Source organism: Octopus sinensis, unplaced genomic scaffold (genome assembly GCF_006345805.1).
Source record: "Octopus sinensis unplaced genomic scaffold, ASM634580v1 Contig09616, whole genome shotgun sequence".
Lineage (NCBI taxonomy): Eukaryota > Metazoa > Mollusca > Cephalopoda > Octopoda > Octopodidae > Octopus > Octopus sinensis.
Window position 1 is genome coordinate 51,809 of NW_021831849.1, and position 22,464 is coordinate 74,272.

General features: G+C 37.0%; 2 protein-coding genes across 2 annotated transcripts; one reads left to right on the forward strand and one right to left on the reverse strand.

Moving 5' to 3' along the window:
- The first annotated feature begins 1,659 nt into the window (after positions 1-1,659).
- Positions 1,660-2,439, forward strand: LOC115228143. Its single transcript, XM_029798797.1, has one exon. It carries the CDS (start codon positions 1,660-1,662, stop codon positions 2,437-2,439), a length of 780 nt encoding a protein of 259 aa, XP_029654657.1.
- An 8,830-nt stretch (positions 2,440-11,269) lies between these two features.
- Positions 11,270-20,992, reverse strand: LOC115228144 (intraflagellar transport protein 172 homolog). The gene is given in 27 exon segments (XM_036498847.1): positions 11,270-11,738; positions 11,769-11,885; positions 11,917-12,008; positions 12,067-12,194; positions 12,474-12,535; positions 13,483-13,645; positions 13,738-13,828; positions 13,984-14,247; positions 14,278-14,409; positions 14,445-14,544; positions 14,782-14,990; positions 15,021-15,269; positions 15,477-15,660; positions 15,692-16,111; positions 16,554-16,699; positions 16,905-17,000; positions 17,034-17,102; positions 17,375-17,561; positions 17,592-17,857; positions 17,890-17,955; positions 17,989-18,036; positions 18,109-18,226; positions 18,268-18,371; positions 18,755-18,905; positions 18,937-19,269; positions 19,305-19,490; positions 20,784-20,992. Coding segments are annotated over 27 exon segments (4,578 nt in total). The 3' UTR covers positions 11,270-11,350.
- Positions 20,993-22,464: the final 1,472 nt, after the last annotated feature.

A 22,464-nucleotide genomic window follows, 5' to 3' on the forward strand; every position in this document is an offset into this window, starting at 1 on the left:
AGGGAAGGTTTTGACAATTTGATCTGGTTTGTAACAATTTGAATGTGGGTGTGCACAGACAGACAGACACACAGACAGACACACACCATACCATTTTATTATTAAGAGCTCGAAGTTTTGGGGGACCACACCATGTGAGTCGAGGACTTTCTTATTGTTCATTTTAACAAAAACGCAGAAAATAATTTGTTTTTAATTTTTTGACTTGAAGGTTTTGGGGGACCTCATCGTCGAGGATATTCTTCTTATTAAAATTTTTTGACAGGAAGGTTCTTAGAGGATATCAACCTTTTATTGTGCCTCATTATCGAATAACTACAAAAGGGAAGGTTTTGACAATTTGATCTGGTTTGTAACAATTTGAATGTGGGTGGTGCACAGACAGACAGACAGACACACAGACAGACAGACAGACACACACCATACCATTTTATTATTAAGATTTTCTTCAATTTCCAGAAGCCGCCAACTTGTCAGAGAGGTTCTACTCCCCTTCAACGAACTCTCTCTGGAGTTGCCGACTGCTGACTTCCTGGAATTCTGGATCAATTCCAACCTTCAGATCCCTTCTGAGATGTCCAGACAGAGGGATTGGGACGAGATCTGGCCAGCACACTCGTTCTCCACGCTTCAACCGGCCTTGTACCAACACCGCCAAGCCTGCCTGCTTTCTACAGCACACGAGCATAGTGGTTCTTGGCTCGACGCTTACCCAACGTCATCGACGGGTTCCCTATTAGACAACGAAACACTGCGTATCGGGGTCGCTCTTCGGCTGGGGCTCGATGTCTGCGCCCCTCATCCCTGTCGATGCGGTGGTACGGTGGACGTGAAAGGCCTCCACCCCCTCTCCTGCCGCCGGAGCGCAGGCCGCTCGCCTCGCCATGGAGCAATCAACGACGTAATTTCAAGAGCTCTCAACGCTGCTGGCTTCCCCAACGTGCTTGAACCAGCCGGATTGGACAGAGGGGACGGCAAACGCCCGGACGGGATGACCACTTTCTAATTCCGGAATGGCAATTGCCTGATCTGAGACGCCACGTGCGCAGACACGTGGTCCCCATCCGCTCTACTGTCATCTGCTCCTTCTTCCGGCTCGGCCGCGGCCCTGGAGGAAGCCCGCAAAGTAGAAAAGTACAAGAATCTTGCCACTCGGCATTCCATCGTGCCTGTGGCTTTTGAGACATCAGGCGCTTCCGGTCCGCTGACCTCATGCTTCTTAAAAGACCTCGGAATCCTCATTGCTCGGAAGAAGATGGATGCTCGCGAGTCCTCTTGGTTGAGGCAGAGGATCTCGCTTGCAATCGTGCGCGGAAACGCGCAAGCAATCCGTTCGGCTGGGCTATAACCCCTCCTAATTATTAGTAACATATTTATTCGATTTAATTGTTTTAATATAGAGTTTAAACTGAAAAAAATGTTATTTTCTTTGTTCTTTTTGATTTGATATCAGAATACAATTCGAAACAATTTAAAGTTCATTTGAATTGCGTTAATATTAGTATAGTCTTGACTCAAGACTCTTAAGTATAATACTTTTCATATTATTCAACATTTTAAACGCATCTTTATGATTTAGGTGTTTTTTCTTCAAAAATACCACATATTTGTTTCTCATGTTCATCTTTTAAACGTAGTATAGTGGTTGTTGTGGTGTATATGTCAGTTTTCAAGAGTGAAAATAAGGCAACAATAAAGACAGAAAACGAGCATTTATCATATAAAAACAAGTTTGGAGGCAACATTACTGTTGTGCTTAAAGTCAATAACCCCTCGATGGGATCTATTAATATTTTTAACACGCTATGCAACATGAAATCGATCAAGAAGGCACGAGTTTCTCGCCGACAGTCAGGAGAGTTTCTACTGAATTTCAAAGTCGAAAAAGATGTGGAAAACTTTCAAATTGAATTAGAAGAAAGCAAACCTTTTGGAGAGGGAGGCCAGTCTCTCAAAAATAAGAAATTCGGGCCAGTGGCAATAATTCTAAAAAATGTCCCAACTTGGATCGAAATTGAGGAACTCGAAGACTTCCTGAAGGGCAAAGTGAAAGGAAAAATGACTCTCGAACATTTTGAGAAAAGGGGAGTGAGACTCCCTATCATTAAATTGGTAACTTCTGATCATGGAGAAGCTCAATCGCTTGTACGATTGGGGCTAAAGATTGGCTTTTCGAATGTAAAGGCCGAGTGGTACAGAAAACCGGAAGTCCAGTGCTATCGATGCCAAGGGTTTGGCCACATAGCACGCTTCTGTAAAAATCAGGAGAAATGTCTATTTTGTTCAGGTACACATGCTGGAACAGATTGCAAGGACTCTAACATGAAAAAATGTGTCAACTGCGGTTCTTCGAGCCACTTGGCAAATTATCGGGGCTGTGAGAAAGCTAAAGAAGCTTCAAAGCTGAAAAATGATAAAATTCTGTTCAGAAACTGTTAAAAGAAGCTTCGGAGAATGCTAAAATCAACCAAACAGACATAAAAAATTTACCCTTGAAGCCATGGGCGGGATGGAACGTTCCAAGAGTTAGGAAAACAGTTGAAGTTGGAACACAGACAGAGGAAACGACTATATCTCACTCGGCGGTGCAGACTTTGTCGACTTCAAGCTGGGTCAATGACGGGTCGACCTCGAGCTGATTAATTAGTGAGCTCGAAAGGTCTATTAAGGACGTGACCAGAACTAAAAAAGATGCCAAGCTTTTACTCGGTTTGGTGGCTCTCCTAAAAGAGGGAAGCAGCCAACAAAATAAATCAAACAGTGACCAGGATTACCCTGGTTAATGCCCGCTCTCTTCGAAAGCGGGCAGCAGAGCTGATAGCTCTTATCAGCACAGTTCAGATGGATGTATTTATCATTAACGAGACGAAAATGAAGAAGTCTGGAAGTATCACTATTCCTGGATACAGCTCGATTGATATTCCTTGGCATCCTGGTGCTAACGCCGGCACAGGAACATCAATATTTTACAAAAAGTCTATTGACATTCGGAATCCAAGAATAATTGAACAGAATGTATGTGAATTAGCATCCATTGATTTAAAAACTTCTATTGGATGGATAACCGTTGGAGGTATATATACTCCAAAAGGTTGAAAGATTATTCGTCGATTGTCAAAAATTTTATGGAAGGAAATGAAAATCCAATTCTTGTTGGAGACTTAAATGCGAAGCATTTTGCATATGGGTGCGTGAAGTCAAATCAGGATGGAAATTGTTTACTTGAGATCAAAAAAACCTCAAATTTTCAAATTTTAACGTCTGAAGAGCTTAACCACTTTCAGCAGCAAGGTGGTGATCGATTAGGATTGTTTATTGTTGCAAATGCCTTAAGTGGTTTGTGTGACCGGCCTTATGTTGAAAATGATGTTGGGAGTGACCATCTTCCGCAAACGATGAAACTACGAACGGGAGCAGTTCTCACTGAGGATGTATTTCTTGGTTATAATATCAGCAACATTAATTGGAATCATTTCAATTTTTATATGTCTATGAAATTGGCAAATACTCAAGAATTGAAAATACTAAATCTTGACGAGATCAATTATTTGGATGAAAGAATAAGGAACATTATTCGAAATTATCTGGAGGACTATGGAAAAAAGAGGTTTCTCTTCTCGTACAAAAATCGATTGATAAATGAAGAGCAATCCGAACTACTTCGTGAAAAAAGGAACTTGGAAAGTAAACTATCTTCCTCAAACAAAGAATAAAATCGATTAAAAACTTATCAGAGGAATTATCTAAGGATATAGTAGAGGAGAGCTGGAAAAAAGAATGCTCTAAACTCTCTCATAAAAATCCGAATTTTTGGAAACTTTTCTCAAAGATGAGTTCTGATAAAAAGGGTGGAGAGATAAAACTCAAGTCCAGTGATGGCAATCTGATTCCAAGAGAGGAGGTACCTGAGAAGTTAAAAGAGCAGCTAGCTAAGATTCAAGAAGTGGACCCTTTGTCTATGATTTCTCAGACTATACAAAATGAGACGTGTATTTGGGAGTTACTATCGCTTACGGAGGGGCCATTATGTGGAGCTATTTCTATGGAAGAAATCAAATCAGCAATACACGGATGTAAAAATAAATCCCCTGGTTGGGACTAAATACCGATGATTATCTTCAAAAAGGCGGGAATGCCTTTGTTATATGAACTATGGAAGCTATTTAACTCTTCGTGGAGTATTGGACATGTTCCCCAAGCATGGAAGAGGACAATTGTTCGCATGATCCCGAAGAAGGAAAACCGAGTTCGGATCCTGCAAATTACAGACCAATCAGCCTCATATGTTCTATCTCAAAAATCATGGAAAAAATTGTCTTTAAAAGACTATCAACTTATATTGAAGATAAACAGTATCTCTTGAAAGATCAATGGGTTTTCGGCGGAACAAGGGCACTGGAAATTGCTTTTCACTGTTAAAGGAGGCCATATCTACAGCACAAAGGAAAAAAGAGTATCTTACGGCTGCATGTCTAGACATATCAAAAGCATTTGATAGCGTCTGGCATGCCGGGCTATTACGAACTTTATACAATTTTAGCGTTGGAAAGACAGCCCTAGTTTGGATGAAGAGTTTCCTCTCGGAAAGAGAATCGTTTGTACGGGTCGGTAACCAATTATCGAAGAGAATTTTGCTTAAGTGAGGAGTTCCGCAGGGATCTGTCATCAGTCCACTTTTATTTAACTGTGTGATGTGCGACATCCCTCAAGTGGATCTCCCTAGCATGGAGATGGTCATCTACGCAGATGATATTTAATTATGGATTTCTCTATGAGCAAGTCAATATCGTGGAAAAGAACCCACAGTCATATCGAAAAAATTGGCAAATGGTGCCAGGATAAAGGCTTGTCTTTATCTTTTGAAAAAAGCACTGTTTGCTGGATTGGTAAAGGAGAAGGAAACCTGATGTTTGTATTAACACCGGAGCGATAAAACCCGTGGATGATCTTAAATACCTCGGAATAGTTGTGGATGCAACTGGTTCATTCAAGATGTATATAAGGAAGAGAAAGAACAAGGCTACCCAAATGTTGAAAGCTCTGATGCGATTCCAGCTGAAACCGGAAACGTTCTTATACGTATACTCTGCGTGTATAGAACCCTTCCTGATCTATGGATCTCAAGGATGGTTCGGAAGCTGCGAAGGAAAGAAACATATTGATCTTTTGGAGAAAACGCGGAGATATGCCATTAAACTGGCACATGGCTTGGACTTAAAATCCAAACTAACCCCAGAGCTGGAGGGATCGGTACGATCCATTGAAAAACTGTTGCATCACTTAAATAAATAGTGGTGCAAGGGGTCGTTATTTTTATCGAAGGGACATCTGGTGTCCATTAGAATTGACCCCAATCAGCAAACAAACTTGTTTCTTCCGTCAGCCTTGGTTTCGTTTGGCTCTTCTCTCCCCTTTTAATCTAGTGACGAGTTTGTTACATAGAAAATAAACATTTCAATTCAATTTCAATTCAATTTTAAACGTAGATAACTTCGAATAATGTTTCTCATTCTTTCATCGAAATAATTGATCTCGTCAAGATTTAGTATTTTCAATTCTTGAGTATTTGCCAATTTCATAGACATATAAAAATTGAAATGATTCCAATTAATGTTGCTGATATTATAACCAAGAAATACATCCTCAGTGAGAACTGCTCCCGTTCGTAATTTCATCGTTTGCGGAAGATGGTCACTCCCAACATCATTTTCAACATAAGGCCGGTCACACAAACCACTTAAGGCATTTGCAACAATAAACAATCCTAATCGATCACCACTTGCTGCTGAAAGTGGTTAAGCTTTTCAGACGTTTAAAATTTGAAAATTTGAGGTTTTTTTGATCTCAAGTAAACAATTTCCATCCTGATTTGACTTCACGCACCCATATGCAAAATGCTTCGCATTTAAGTCTCAACAAGAATGGATTTTCATTTCCTTCCATAAAATTTTTGACAATCGACGAATAATCTTTCAACCTTTTGGAGTATATATACCTCCAACGGTTATCCATCCAATAGAAGTTTTTAAATCAATGGATGCTAATTCACATACATTCTGTTCAATTATTCTTGGATTCCGAATGTCAATAGACTTTTTGTAAAATATTGATGTCCTGTGCCGGCGTTAGCACCAGGATGCCAAGGAATATCAATCGAGCTGTATCAGGAATGTGATACTTCCAGACTTCTTCATTTTCGTCTCGTTAATGATAAATACATCCATCTGAACTGTGCTGATAAGAGCTATCAGCTCTGCTGCCCGCTTTCGAAGAGAGCGGGCATTAACCAGGGTAATCCTGGTCACGTTTGATTTATTTGGTTGCTGCTTCCCTCTTTTAGGAGAGCCACCAAACCGAGTAAAAGCTTGGCATCTTTTTTAGTTCTGGTCACGTCCTTAATAGACCTTTCGAGCTCACTAATTAAATCAGCTCGAGGTCGACCCGTCATTGACCCAGCTTCTGAAGTCGACAAAGTCTGCACCGCCGAGTGAGATATAGTCGTTTCCTCTGTCTGTGTTCCAACTTCAACTGTTTTCCTAACTCTTGGAAAGTTCCATCCCGCCCATGGCTTCAAGGGTAAATTTTTTATGTCTGTTTGGTTGATTTTAGCATTCTCCGAAGCTTCTTTTAACAGTTTCTGAACCAGAATTTTATCATTTTTCAGCTTTGAAGCTTCTTTAGCTTTCTCACAGCCTCGATAATTTGCCAAGTGCCTCGAAGAACCGCAGTTGACACATTTTTCATGTTAGAGTCCTTGCAATCTGTTCCCACATGTGCGCCTAAACAAAATAGACATTTCTCCAGATTTTCACAGAAGCATGCTATATGGCCAAATCCTCGGCATCGATAGCACTGGACTTCCGGTTTTCTGTACCACTCGGCCTTTACATTCGAAAAGCCAATCTTTAGCCCCAATCGTACAAGCGATTGAGCTTCTCCATGATCAGAAGTTACCAATTTAATGATAGGGAGTCTCACTCCCCTTTTCTCAAAATGTTCGAGAGTCATTTTTCCTTTCACTTTGCCCTTCAGGAAGTCTTCGAGTTCCTCAATTTCGATCCAAGTTGGGACATTTTTTAGAATTATTGCCACTGGCCCGAATTTCTTATTTTTGAGAGACTGGCCTCCCTCTCCAAAAGGTTTGCTTCTTCTAATTCAATTTGAAAGTTTTCCACATCTTTTTCGACTTTGAAATTCAGTAGAAACTCTCCTGACTGTCGGCGAGAAACTCGTGCCTTCTTAATCGATTTCATGTTGCATAGCGTGTTAAAAATATTAATAGATCCCATCGAGGGGTTATTGACTTTAAGCACAACAGTAATGTTGCCTCCAAACTTGTTTTTATATGATAAATGCTCGTTTTCTGTCTTTATTGTTGCCTTATTTTCACTCTTGAAAATGACATTGACCCACTAGATAATAATCTCCGTCTAGACATATCAAAAGCATTTGATAGCGTCTGGCATGCCGGGCTATTACAAACTTTATACAATTTTAACGTTGGAAAGACAGCCCTAGTTTGGATGAAGAGTTTCCTCTCGCGAAGAGAATCGTTTGTACGGGTCGGAAACCAATTATCGAAGAGAATTTTGCTTAAGAGAGGAGTTCCGCAGGGATCTGTCATCAGTCCACTTTTATTTAACTGTGTGATGTGCGACATTCCTCAAGTGGATCTCCCTAACATGGAGATGGTCATTTACGCAGATGATATTTTAATTATGGATTTCTCTATGAGCAAATCAATATCGTGGAAAAGAACCCATAGTCATATCGAAAAAATTAGCAAATGGTGCCAGGATAAAGGCTTGTCTTTTGAAAAAAGCACTGTTTGCTGGATTGGTGAAAGGAGAAGGAAACCTGATGTTTGTATTAACACCGGAGCGATAAAACCCGTGGATGATCTTAAATACCTCGGAATAGTTGTGGATGCAACTGGTTCATTCAAGATGTATATAAGGAAGAGAAAGAACAAGGCTACCCAAATGTTGAAAGCTCTGATGCGATTCCAGCTGAAACCGGAAACGTTCTTATACGTATACTCTGCGTGTATAGAACCCTTCCTGATCTATGGATCTCAAGGATGGTTCGGAAGCTGCGAAGGAAAGAAACATATTGATCTTTTGGAGAAAACGCGGAGATATGTTATTAAACTGGCACATGGCTTGGACTTAAAATCCAAACTAACCCCAGAGCTGGAGGGATCGGTACGATCCATTGAAAAACTGTTGCATCACTTAAATAAATAGTGGTGCAAGGGATCGTTATTTTTATCGAAGGGACATCTGGTGTCCCATTAGAGTTGACCCCAATCAGCAAACAAACTTGGTTCTTCCGTCTCCTTGGTTTCGTTTGGCTCTTCTCTCCCCCTTTTAATCTAGTGACGAGTTTGTTACATAGAAAATAAACAATTCAATAGTCAATAGTTTTAAACGCATTTTTCTCATGCTCATGTCCATCCATCCACAACGAGGATGTGAAGTTCATCCATTTGCACGTTTGCAAACTGTTTGCAGCAAAGAAAACTGGTAAGCTAAAGTCCCATTCGGTGCAACCAAAATGTTGAGATACGGGTGGATGCATCAATATTGACAGATACCAAAGTTACCAATAAACCTGATATATTTATTTACAACAAGCTGAAGAATGAGATTACCGTCATTGAAGTGGGAATTAATCGCAAGAGAGACTTAGTCAGCCGAAATGGAAAAATTACATAAATACTCTGCTTGAAGAACTAAAGATACTTTACGGGGCACCTGTGAAGATTATTGCAATTGTGAAGACATGGGGCTGGATGGTTTCAACGTGTTACAAAGCCTATATGGAAAAATTATCCGTTCAAGGCCCGATGAGAACATACATTCAGACAGTGGGAAGCCTGGTGGTGCAGCATAGGCATGGCATTCATACGCCTCAAGAACAATTAATTACGGCAACCACACAGTTGGTTGAAATGACAAACCAATTTTGCGAAAACCCCTCGGATGAAACAAATGGGCAAATTATGAACGACTCGGAAAATGAAAGTGATAGTGCGGTAAATAGTTCTCCCAAGAGGAGAAAAATTTCCCTCTGATTTAGGAGCACATACAAATTTGTTGTAAATACTAGTGGTTGATATTCTTTACAGTGGAATAGGTTGAAACAAAAAGTTGTAAAGCCTGCATCTAAATTCAATTCGAGTCCTTTGGCTCTTAGCCATCCTTTTTTCAGTGTGCACATTGCTGCGTTTTCCAGTGTTTTCCTCTTCGTACATATTTGATGTCTCCTAGTAAAAAGCTGAGCTTATTAGTATGTCTCCATCTTTGCTGAGTAATATTTTCTTCTTTTTTAATTTCCGTAATTTCAGTTTTGTATACATTTAATTTTCGTAATTTCAGTTTTGAAACCATTTCCCAAGCTCTGAAAATGCATTTTCTAGTAGGTGTTGGACTGCGGTAAGTCCCGTGATACGAAATTCACATCATCCGCATAAAATGTCTCTTCTATGTCTGCTTTATAGTATTTACGAAGGTCACAGATATGGTGAATAGTAACGGGGAGAGGGAATCACCGTGTGGTGTCCTGATTCCTGTTTTGAAACTGTGAGAAGTTGTTCCTTTTATCTTCACAGATAGTCTTGTCTTCTCCAATAATAGTCTGATTATCCTAACCGACGATTCATCCAGTATTTTCTCAAACACGTTCATTAGTTTCTGTCTGTTTATTAAGTCGAAAGCTCCGGAGAGATCTATTCTCAACACGCTCTTAATTTTTTGTGCATTTCGCAGCGCCATCTGTGGCTCCAAATAATATCCGCCGTAGACTTCCCTTCTCAAAACCCACTTTGACTTGCTGATAGGTATTCAGCCACACTTTTTACCCGACTTAGTGCAATGTTTGCCATCACCTTGCGTATCGAGTTCAGAATTATTATCAGACGAAGATGTTTTCTATTTATCTGCTTGACTTTCCACTGTAATTCCTTTTGTTGAATATTGAGCTTCTTTTTATACTCTCCTCTGACGTGTTTGCCCTTTTTATCCGCAGCTCTCCGTGTCACTTTGCCATATCTGGCGTGTTTGGGTGGTGATCCAGTTTTTTGGCACGATGATTTCGGACTCCAAAACATATATTGGCCCACTTGAAAATCAACAGGTTTGTTTGATTCCACAGAGTTCGTGCTGATGAATCTGGAACCATTTTCTTTATAAGAGTTTTTATTTGTTTGTGATATTTAGCTCTGTAAGTAAGCTCTACCCACAATTTTTGTCTGAAAATATATATTGGCCTTTTGTCTCGCCATCTTCGTGTTTTCAGTGTGTTTCTCCTCATTCAGGTGCTTTTTACACAGAGTTTCGGTGTCTGCTGTTGTCCCCGATAGAAGCATGCATCATTTAGCAGATGTTTATCAGACTTTCAGCAGTAGATTCAATTATATATATTCTCGGTCTCCCCAACAGAGTTTTTTCTTAGTCCGTGCCAGGTCGTCTTGTTGCAAGCTGAGTGCATGAAGGCAGTGTTACACAGGAAGAGACTATTTGCTTGGTTGGTTACTTTTTGTTGGTGATATACAATCCGATAATTTTCGTTTCTCTTATAATTTTTGGCTGGTATTTTGACTATTTTGTAGGCGGTTGGATGAATGAATATTTATTTTTACTTATTTAAGCTTTTATTTTATAAAACATTCAAATTAGAAAGTGATCACGATTAAAAATATCAGTCACGATAAAGTCAACTTACTTCCACAAAGAATACGTCCAGTAAATTAATTAGGAGAGTTAAATTCGTCACGCCTATAGAAAGAGCTACGGTAACCCAGAAAATGCTTTTGTTTATCCAAAAAACACATAAAATAAATTACACATTAAGGTTACTGAAGAACGATAGCGACCTAATATAGCAAATCATCGGCATCACACCTGTTCGGGGGGAATAGGAGAAGTTCGCCAATTGAACAAATAATAGTACAAATTTCCATCTCCCTTCCCAAACTTATGCTGATCAAAGAATCCATTATTATCCATTATGTTTAGGGCATTAAAAACATCTATCCCGACCTAGGATAATCTAGCAACAGTTACACTTCATTCGCATACAAAAGGAGGCCACTGACCATTTCATGCAAGGGATTACTAGAACAAGCATAATAGAACAAATATGCGGAATTTAAAACGGAATGGCGGGGATTATTCAGTATTGATGTCTGCAGAATATACGCGGAAATAAAATCGACAACGTTTCCGTTATCATCCTGCAAAAATTCAACAAAACAAAAACTTCCACAACAAAAGACCAAACAACGTTTTCTCTCGGCAAAAACCAATGACAGAACTCGTCAAGCCCAAATTCAGCATGCATACTGTATTTACTTAGAAACTGCCAAAACAAAAAGAAAGACGACTTCATTAAGAAGAGCATGTGCCGTCAGACAGTGACGCTCAAGCATAGGCTGAAATCCTTTTGGTTTATTAAGCCTCTCCAATGAGCATAACTTACAATATTGTTTTAGAGAGATATTAGAGGGAGCTCTTGCAAACTGACATTCCACAAGTTTTTTGACGTTGATGAGTCGATGATAATAGCAGACAGAAGCTGAGGGTTTGGATATGATCTTCCCTCCAGTATATATAGCTTGGAAAATTCCCTGGAGATTTACTAGTCTTCTTATTTCCCGAATGAGAACAGTAGCCATACGATTTCCACGTAATTTTTTGTTTACACATAAAAAATTTACATCGACAGAGTCAAATTTTCTTATAAATATTTGAAATATTAGAAAAAACTTGTCCTCAATGTGGACGACATATGGAACAGCGGATATGAAACCACACAATTTTCGGTTTTTAGTAACTCTAATTCCCAAATGCCATTCGGCACGCCATCCTGGGGGCTTAAGTGCCCTAACAAGTGACCAAAACGAATTTTTTATACCATCTGAGAAAATCCTTGGAATAATTAAATCTAAATAAATTATCACTGTCTTCAACATAATGGTCCCTCAAAAGTTGATATACCTCATCCAACTACAAAAATAAAAATCATTATAATAATTGAATGTTGTAATGACGACTAAGATACTACCATTTTATGATCGTTGATATCTAAAGTATTGTCCCATTGAAATCCTTCTGGTAGTCCGTATGGTGTTTGTCTTACTTGATCAGCTGTTGTAGCACACTCATACTGTTCGTTTCCCTCAACATGTTCATCTGAGGATATGAAAAATAAAAGCAATTACTCATTCGTACGACGGGTTGAGTATCCCAGAACTCGTGAGATTTATTTTGTAGACTGAGATTGCTTAACGATTCTGTAACACTGGCTTTTTTCGGAATCACCGTCTAATATGTTAAGTAGAGTTTAAAACTTGTTTTTCAGAGGTCTTATCTTTAGAATGCGTTTCATCAGATTCTTCCATGCGAATCAAAATTAAATATTTTTTCTACATTATTTTAATATAATAATTTAATCTAAATTATATTATTTACATACAAAACTATCATGCAAAAACTTTTTCGGATATACGCGTAGATGCAACAATACAACATAGCTAAAAATACAATATAAAGAGCATGCAATATAGATCATAGATCAAAGACCTCCAGGCTCTTTATTAATTCGTGAATAACTTATTCCCTGTATCATACCTAATAAAGTTTTTAAATTAAAAAAAAATATAGATCATTGATGCGGGTTTTATCTTGATAGATAATCTTTGGAATTAGAATTAATTCACAAAACCAATACTGTACCGATTGTTCTTAAATTGATTGTCGCTACATTATTAAAGAAATGCCTTCTTAAAACCAAAAAAAAGTGTTTTGTCATATATTCAGACCACAGCATGAACATAACTCTAGAAAACAGTTTTTAATCACTGATAATTAAAGGTCATAAAGCGTCTCATAACCTACTAACCTTTTAAAAGCAGTGTTTTCAGAAGAAGAGAAAGAAGATATGGTTACAATGTAAAAAATTTGGATGAAATTTTTTCGTTATGTATAAAAATTAATCAGTGTCTAAGTGGTTGATGCACTTGAAAATTGACGATAGTTTCAACAAACATTTTTAAAAACTCAAAAGATCTCATTTAATTCATCATTAATTCCAACTGCTAATCCACATAGTTTTCTGCTAAATCCACTTAGCTTTTTATTGATTCCACTTAATTTGCTCTTAATCGCATTTAGTATTGAAAATTGTAGAGAATGATTAAGAGTTTTACATGGACAAGTATGATAAAATTTATTAGGTACAAAAAAGATTATACTTCATGTTTAATTTCCGATTCCGATCTGTAAATTGAGACGAGAATGAGGTTAAAGTCTATTTGGATATATATTATGAATAGAGCCAACACACCTAAAAACTACGTTATGGAGACTTATTATTAATAAATGCCTGATTTTTTGTCACAATAACACGGAATAAATGACATTAGTCAGAAAAAATCCATTTAATTTAAATTAAAATACGATTTCGTCGGTTGCTCCACACCACAGTCCGAGAAACTTAATAACGTCTTGTAGTCGTGGGTCTCGGGATGTCTGCAATAAAAATGTAAAATATACTCTCGCTGCCATCAGAAAACAGTTCCATTCATCTTTATTAACTTCGTGTTCATCTCTAAAAATAACTTTTGATTCCTTGACAGGATATCCTATAAATTGGTGGCAATCATTTAGCCTGTCAGGATGCTTGGTCTATAAATTGCTCTCTCATCCCGCAGTCCAAGGGATCCTTCAAATATGCCATCTTTTCCAGGTGAAAGTGTGTCCGAGGAAGAAAAATTGAACGCATTTTCAAGAAGCCATTGCTTCAAGTCTTTGACTTTGTCGGAGATCTATTCTCATTTTTAAAAAAGAAACTTGACAAGATAATCTTTCCGACAAGAACAGTCCTTCATCTGGTATATCTGTATAATCCAATTCAGTAAGCCTGAGCGATCCCTGTAAGCCGCCAGATATGGCCTAAATAGATCACAAAGTTTTGTATTACTTCATCGATATCAAAAAATCGATTAGCAATAACAAACGCAATCGAGTTCCATCCTACTTCTCTGCAGCATTCAGCTGCTTCAAAAAAAGCTTTGTCAGCAGGAATCTGACGGACATGTCTCAACAACGAAAGAGAAATTTTAGCCACATTCTCCCATAACTGTTTGAAAACAGCCATTGCACAAGCAGTAGCGTAGTAGTGAGCAATTTGTAGCATTTTCTCAAATTCTGTTCTTACGTTTTCTGCAATTCCACGTGTCTCTGTCTATAAAGGTTTGCGCTTAATTTTCGATACCAATGAAAAAAATACATTCCGAAGCTTGGACAAGAGTTCATAATGCTCATTTTGCGTCTGAGAATCCTCGGTAATTTTAAGACAGTAGTTCCCGACTATTTCGGAGTGTATTTTACGATAAAGTGAGTATAGCTGAAATTAAATGAATTTTTCACTTGAGGATTTGCCGGTGGCTTGTAAGTATCAAAAATAGTGAGGATTTGTTTACAGTTACCGGTTTTCATCAGTTGAACAGCTCTCATACCAAGATATTTATTCAGAACATCCCTTCCCTGATAGATCAATTGATTTCAAATAACCTCAATTGTAGCCATTTCGAATACTCGGTCCCACTCATTGTGGTCAACATAATATTGAATGGTCTCATTCGTGTCGACAAGTGATAACTATGACCGTCTAAATTTCAAGTGTAAACCTCAAATGTCTTTCCCTTATTTTTCAAAAGCTCTTTGTATTTTTTTTCAACATAGGGTTGATACCTAGACAATTCAACATTTAGAATACCGCGGGTCCAATTGAGACGCCACTTTCCGAGCTTTTTTCCACTCACCACCTTCTATGAGAACATCAATTGACTCCTTCAGTAAATCAATTTGCAATAGCTTTTCTGCTGCCTGTACATAAAATCCATTTTTGCTAAGAATTGAGCTTATCTCCCGAATTATTGATTGAGACTTGTCTGCGTCGAGATTTCTTATAGACAAGTTGAATATCTATATTGACACTTAGAGACAGAAGCAAACTTTACTACAAGATTTTTCCAAAATCTCGGGAGTAATATCAGGTTGATTGACAGCTTTCAAATAAAGCTCGATTGCTTGGAGATAGTCGCCTGATACTTCAAATGTGCGCGCTTGTTGAATTATTTGTAAATCGAAAGTCCCTTCTACTTGTTTTATTTTACTTTTCTCATATTCCAGTGTAAGGCCAGATACTTTTTCAGGGGTATATTTACGGGCTATTCTCATAGCATCCTCCCACATTCCAGAATCCTATCACTGTATTTTTATATTATAACTTTGTAAAATTCAACTATCATATATGCTTCATCTACCGACAAGAGGATAGATTCAAACTGAGGAAACTGTCCGTTTGCGAAAAACTCATTTCCTTGAGCAATCGCTATTTCTCTCGAAGAAGAATGACTATATGTGTCAGCTACACGGTTTGCGGCTTTCCATGATTTGTTATTGATATGCCTTTCTTTTTATCAAGAGAAAATACATTAAAACAGCTTCGTGTGGGTTTTTTCCTGCAATAAAATATTTTTCAGCCTCTTCAAAGTCCCCGCTGTTTTCCAGGCTTGATGCATATTGTAAATACACCTCTGTCAATAGCTCTGATTTGGTTTGTTCTGCAATGGAAATAGCAAACTTATAGTCTCTAAATACGATTTCTGATAAATTAGTCTGACTTTTTTTCAAGTGCATCGTTTAGAGCGCTTTTCACCAGTCCGTATCTAAAAAGAAGCTTAACAGCCGCATCAGGGGTAAGACGACGTGCCCATTCATAGATAAGCCGACTTGTCACTTCCTTTGTTCCATGTTCTTTCGCAATTCTGACAGCATCTTCCCATAATGAAGCATTCCGATACATAATGACTGCATTCTTCCAATTTTTTGAAACTAAATAAAATTTTTCAGCCCCTCGATAGTTTTCTGCATTTTCTTGCTCCTAATATAGTTTTATTTTCCTGACCTTTGCTAATTGAAGATAAACGTCGTTGAGGTGTTCTGGATGATATTGTTTGATAAGCCGGATCATTTCGTCGTACTTTTTTTGTTTCATATACATTGAGATTGCTTTTTCAGAATGACCAGCGCTCAAATAAAGTCTTTCGTAAAAATATTTATTTTAACTTTTCTGCTTCTTTGAATTTCATCGATTCATCCATTTTGGTTGCTTGGTCAAGTAAAAAACGGGTCGATTCTTCAGCAGACCAATGCTCTTTCACCAGCTAAAAATAATAGGAACTACGATTTCTTGCCATTTGGGCATCGGCTAATTTCTTTTGCTTGGTATACATTTCAATGGCCTCCCCTGCACAACCGATTTTTAAAAATAAATCCTCTGCTGCCTGAAATTTAATATTTATGATTTTACTTTTAGATTTCCTGATTCTATATAATGGTTTGCAATTTTTTTGTAGTATTCTTTGTCCACTGTGTTTGGCGACATACTATCAAGGATTTGAACAGCCATATTCCATTGATGTGCTTTGATGGCCGCATCCAATGCCTTCGTGATTTTTCTAAAAATCTTTAATAAATTTTAACCCTGCTTCAATATAATGATTCAAGGCGGAATCAAATTCTTTTTCCTCAACCAAATAATCGGCATATCTTTCTTCGAGATCCAGAACTTGGTCAGGATATGATTTTTTTGCAATTTCAATAGCTAATATAAGTTTGTTGACCAACACCTTTTGAATAAATATTCCATTTTTTATAACACTCGTATGCCTCTTCTGTATTATGTGAAGATTCTAGAAGCTCTCCTGCCTAAACCTGATTTTAATCGTGAACAACCATTTCGTATAATTTTGCATTTATCAAACCATTTTTTATTCGATCCATTAAAATTCGATCATTTCTTAGACTCTAGTGTATTTTCATGTCAGCAAATACGTAGTGAGACATTAATGTCTTGGCTGCACTGCTAGGTGATCCAGATGATAAATAAAGGTTGATGGCCTCTAGGTAATCACCGCTCGTTTCTTTTATCTATTTTAACGTCGTTAATGTCAAATGCTTAACCTGCGCGGCTTTTCTCTCCTGTCCTGAATTGATTAGCCAATATAAATATTTTTCAGATAATTCTTTATGTTTATCAGGATTCTGATAAAATATTTAAATACTACTACCCGAAGGCGTGTCACAGTGATAGCATCCTCCCATCTGTCCAATTGCAAATACATTTCAACAATACTGTCAATGTCGTTCTTAATTTCGGATTACATGAGTTTTACTTGTTCGTAGTAAATGCTTTCTGCCTGGGAAATATTTTTTCTTAGCAAAGCAATCTTTGCACGATAGACATAATTGTCCGGACTCTAAAAATTTTCAGATATATCATGCCATTTGAAAAGATCCCTCACCAAGTTTATAAATGTACTCCAATTTTGTGATGTCACATAGAGCAGCGAAGCAACTAAAATATAGAATCCAATTGCTTGCCGATTAGCGATGGAAACGTTGTTAGCATCAAGCGCCAATTGGGCTAAATCATTCCACATATAATCAGTTTCTGAACGTTTTTCACATGTCTCCAAAAACTGAAGTGCTCTTTGAAAGAACTGATCATTTCTAACATACCTCAAAAGATCCCCGGAATTAATTGCGGAATTGAATTCGACAATTTGATTGTTCAAAGGAATTCTGATATTTTTACCATCCGAGCTGACAATAATCTCAGCAACACCTTTATTCTTTTCTATTCCCACAACATCTCCCTGAAGACTAAATTGACTACTACTCACTTTGACTTCAAGTTTTGTCACTTCATCAAGTGAATTCATTTTGTACCACACGTAAAATATATTTCGAGACTGTCCTCCAGCTATATCACTTTCCGGGATCCACTAAATAAAAAAGTGGACACAATTAGAGTTACCTGAGTATATAAACAATAATCCAAAAGTAAACGACTATTATTGGCTGCTTTAGAGTATAGAAAGAGCTATAAAAATAATTAAATAATAATTTTACTTACTCTAAACGATTTGTCTTTATATAAAAGATATTCACAACTTTCGCTAAGCTAAGAATATTGGACTTTACTCGAACCTCAAGCCAATCTATTTTCTGTGAATGGTTTACTTCAGCTACAGGCATTCCATTTTTCAGATCGACTAAATATTGATTTATTAAATAGTAAACCAATTCCAATAGTGTTTCGGTCTAAGAGATAGGCCATCATCTTTTTCATATCAATATTGTTGCAATCACGACTTATTTGTACGCTGTGTTAAGTTTAATATAAAATTCTTACCTCACAAAATTTGATTTAAAATAAGGTGTTCTCACTGAAAATAGAATTTCAGTAGCTTCAAACTCCACTACAAAAAGTTGTCCGCCGATATATAACACATATATCTATTATCTTAATAATTGAAAATAACATTATTCTCTAAATTGACTTTTATACCATCCATTGACGCCCTCCACAATATCTTAGATAAAATATAGAGTATACTTCAGTGGTAGTTGCAGTATTTATATCATAGAGAATTAACGTGTTTGCCGTACCAGCCAAAATGGTCCGGTTATTTCGAAGAACCTTGATCGTCTCAATGTCTGATCCTTCAGACGATACTATTCTAAAAGAGGAGCCAGTTTCAAGGTCCTTGACCACAACCTAATCTCCTCTGAGGAATAAAAACTAACTTGAGTAGTACTAGAATAGTTCATTTCATAACGGCTATGGAAAAGTGTTTTCTTGAGACTGCATTCAAAAATATCTACAGTCCCACACAGACCTCCCTAATTGTATGAATTTTGTATTTAATAACTATTATAAGTTTAGTCCCGTCGTTGGAGTATGCCATCGAGGTTACGCTGTAAATGTTATCTATATCCTTCTTGCTAATCTCGTCCCACATATACTTTTTACTATTCCATGCATAAACCCTCAATCTAAAATCATTCAAAATATAAAAACCGATTATAAGAGCCTAAAATTATCACATTTCCCTGAGGACTCGCTACTGCACAATCAAAACTTTTTTCATCTACATCGTCTGTATAGTCGAAATATTGAAATGATTTTCCTTCTTTATTGTAACATAGCACTTTTCTGTCTCCACCAGCAGCGAAAAATGACGTTGAGCCCCAGGCAAGAGCATATGGAGAACAAGTGTGAGTTGTAATCTTCCCCTAAAAATTTTTGCGAATAAAGCAAACTTGTGACCCAAAAAAATTTTTGTCTTGAGAAAAGAAGTATCTGACAATAGAACCGTCTATGTGACCTGTAAGGATTGCCTTCTTATTGGGCCTGACATAATAGATTAAAAAGAAATATTATAATACGAGATACACATGGATATCACTGATGAATCTGAGTTAAACAGTGGAATGCACCGATTAGATTTGACATTAGCTTGTCGAACATTTCCATTGAATAACCCGATAATCACCAAGTCATCTCTGAGCCATTTTAAAGTAGTCACGGGTGAAGGCTGAATGAATTTATTGGTAATTGCCTTTTTTTCTCCCCTAACGAATATATATTAATTTTAGGGGACCAAATATGCCCGATTCTATATATAAAGACAATCGAGTCAGTTTGAGCAACAGAAATCATCGTCGAATCAGGAGAAAAATCGAGTGCAGTAATTATATAATTTTTCTTTCCCTAAAAACATTAAAAAAGTGATTTGCCGTCGGATCAGCGGGTTTCGTGGGCATTTTGTCTCGTCTTTCTCCATTCCGATCAAAAAAGTGAATATAACGATCCCCAGTTGCCACGGCTATTTTTTCATCGTTTTGTGAAGTTGCAATTGCGCATGTTCGCAATGAACTGTTCTATTTTGGTTGTGCTTGATTATATTACTTGAGAGGGCAGACATGTCCGTCGATGTTTCAGTTTCATTTGATTTTGTTGCCAAGGAGTAAATTAAAAATTAATAAAATTTCCTGAAATCAAATATATTAAAAATAATAATCTAGTCTTTAAAATTCGGTAAAACAGTTTTCATGTATTTTACCGAATCGTGTCTGAACTGTACTTATAGAACAGAAAATTGTTACTGATATTATAACTAAGAAATAACTACTACATTGGCCTGATCGAATTCGAGCCGAGTGAGCAGGATAAAATGGATTTAGTTGCTACCCAAATTAATGTGAAGGAGTTGATCAAACTTCGAAGGGAATCGCCAATCAAAAAGATCAACTTAAAAGTCCTTCACAGGCTCTCTTTAGCAGCATTGACATATCGTCGTCATCAACGTGGCTGAAATATGGGAATAGTTCTCCCCGATCAGAAGGGTCACTCACATATCTGTAGCATAGAAAAATTTTTAATGGTCAACCGAAACAGTGTAACCACTGTAAAAGTAAGGCGATGACCGTTGACCATTTAGCCACGAAGTGCGGGCTTCACTGGCCATCTTAAATGAATAACCAGTCACTCTACAAACACTACAACGCTGTCTGGAGAAATTATGGGAGGTCGCTGGAAACTAATCTGGTGCATCTTAAGACTGAGCGCAGCCACTCCCGCTAATCTCGCAATGCACAAATACTTCATGAAGTATGGCGAAAAATATCGTGGAAAACCGAGATCCACACTCCCAAGAGTATTAAGAAATGATCACAAGGCATATTTTTTACAGCAAAGCGATTCTATTTGCTGGGGCTGGGTGACCCCTTTTCTTTTCAATAAATTATTTATAAAAATAATAAAAATTTAAAATTATTATTCGTCGAGCTTAAAAAATATTTTAGAATATCACCCCAAAGGTTCACAGAAGTGAATTTATAATTAGTCAAAAAAATCAGCAAAACTGATTCTCAACACATCGAATATTAGCATGTCGACAAGCATAAAGTATTATCTGAGAAGAGGAGACAAGTTCAGTGATCTGAGAATCACTAGATCTTCCAGTTTCCGAGAACCTAATGAGAACTGCGCAGGAAATTCCTTGAGCAGAACTAATTATATGAAATATGTAAGAACCAGTGGAAAAATATTTCTCTAGCAAATCCGCAGCCATGCATAGCCAGATTATATTTAGGAGGAATAGAAAAATCTGAGCTGTGCTTCTCCAGTTCAATCAAATCACAAGAAAGAGGTACGTTACTTAGAAATCTTATTTGGGACCTACATAATAAAATAGCAGCAAAACCCTTCCAATTGAGACTCAATTCGGTCTGTAGCCATCACTGCTCCAAGTACTATAATAAATGAAATGTTGATTTCTTTAATCCAGTGGCATAAATCTCGGCAAAAAGTTTCCCTTTTTTTCTGGAAATGAGATTATAATTCTTTTTACAGGGACAAGTCCACTTCGGAAATTGATAAATAAAAGTCTGTTTGATGGAGAGGCATAAACTAAAATTTATTTCAATTTAATAAAACCCTCTGCCGCAGTGACAGCTCGTTTTGGTTGGTAACCAACAAGAGGTAATATATCAGGATGGGTAATATATCCTACAAGAATTTCACTACTTGAAATCATAGATTCAATGCAGTCTTTTCCGAGTGGAAGGGTGTCTGAAATGTTTGGCTATTGTTTTTTTAGTTAGAAATACTATTATAGCAATGTAATTATCCAAAGAAATTGATGAATTCACTCGAATAAACATTTTATTCAACACGTGAAAGCAATTAAATATTTAAAATTTAAAAATTTAAAATTGTATTCTTTAAAAATATAAAAAAAGAAAATTAAAAAAATAACAGTTTCAGTCACTAGTTTAAATTAACTTCATCTCTCGGTAAACTGAAACACTCTGAATTGATATATCCAGAGCATTCGACTCAGTTCACAGAATTAAACTTGTGGAAATACTTAAGAAGTTTTTAAATCAGGAAGATATCAGAATCATTCTCAAGTTTCTTGAAGATACTTAATTAGGAACTAAACTTGGTAAAACTTTGTCAAACTATTTCTACACATCACGGAACATACCACAGGGTAACTTGCTGTTCCCAGTTTTGTTCATCGTCCGCCTAGAGGCATCATTCAGAAATTCCAAGCTCTTTATGGACAATAGCAAATACAGTTCGACCCTGGTTTGGGGCGCCAATTTTTTTCTGTAATTTGCCCCAAAATACAGGAGTGGCACGAAAAGTGAAAATATTTTAAACATGCTTTTATTTTTACTATTTTTATTTTATTTCACTTTTACCGAATGGTTTTGATATGGAATCTGATTTTTAATGTTTTAAGTAAATAAAAAACATTAATTTTGTATTAAAACTGAATCACGAATAATTTAAATGGTCAGTAATTGTTCCTCCAATTTTTTTTCATAACTGCTGAGTTAATTTCACTCTAAATTCATAGTAAATTTGTAGATTTTCTGGATATTTTGCTTCCATATTATATTCAAGTTTATTTAGTATGTCAATTATTCTAATTTTCCCAGTTTCAATTCCATCTACAACATTTTATCTCTTTGATTGAATAATGGTTAGTTTTCCACAATTAATGAAATAACATTCTCCAAGTGCTCATACGTC

Coding starts and splice junctions, on each gene's coding strand:
- LOC115228143 (XM_029798797.1), top strand. CDS start 1,660: ATGTCAGTTTTCAAGAGTGAAAATAAGGCAACAATAAAGACAGAAAAC.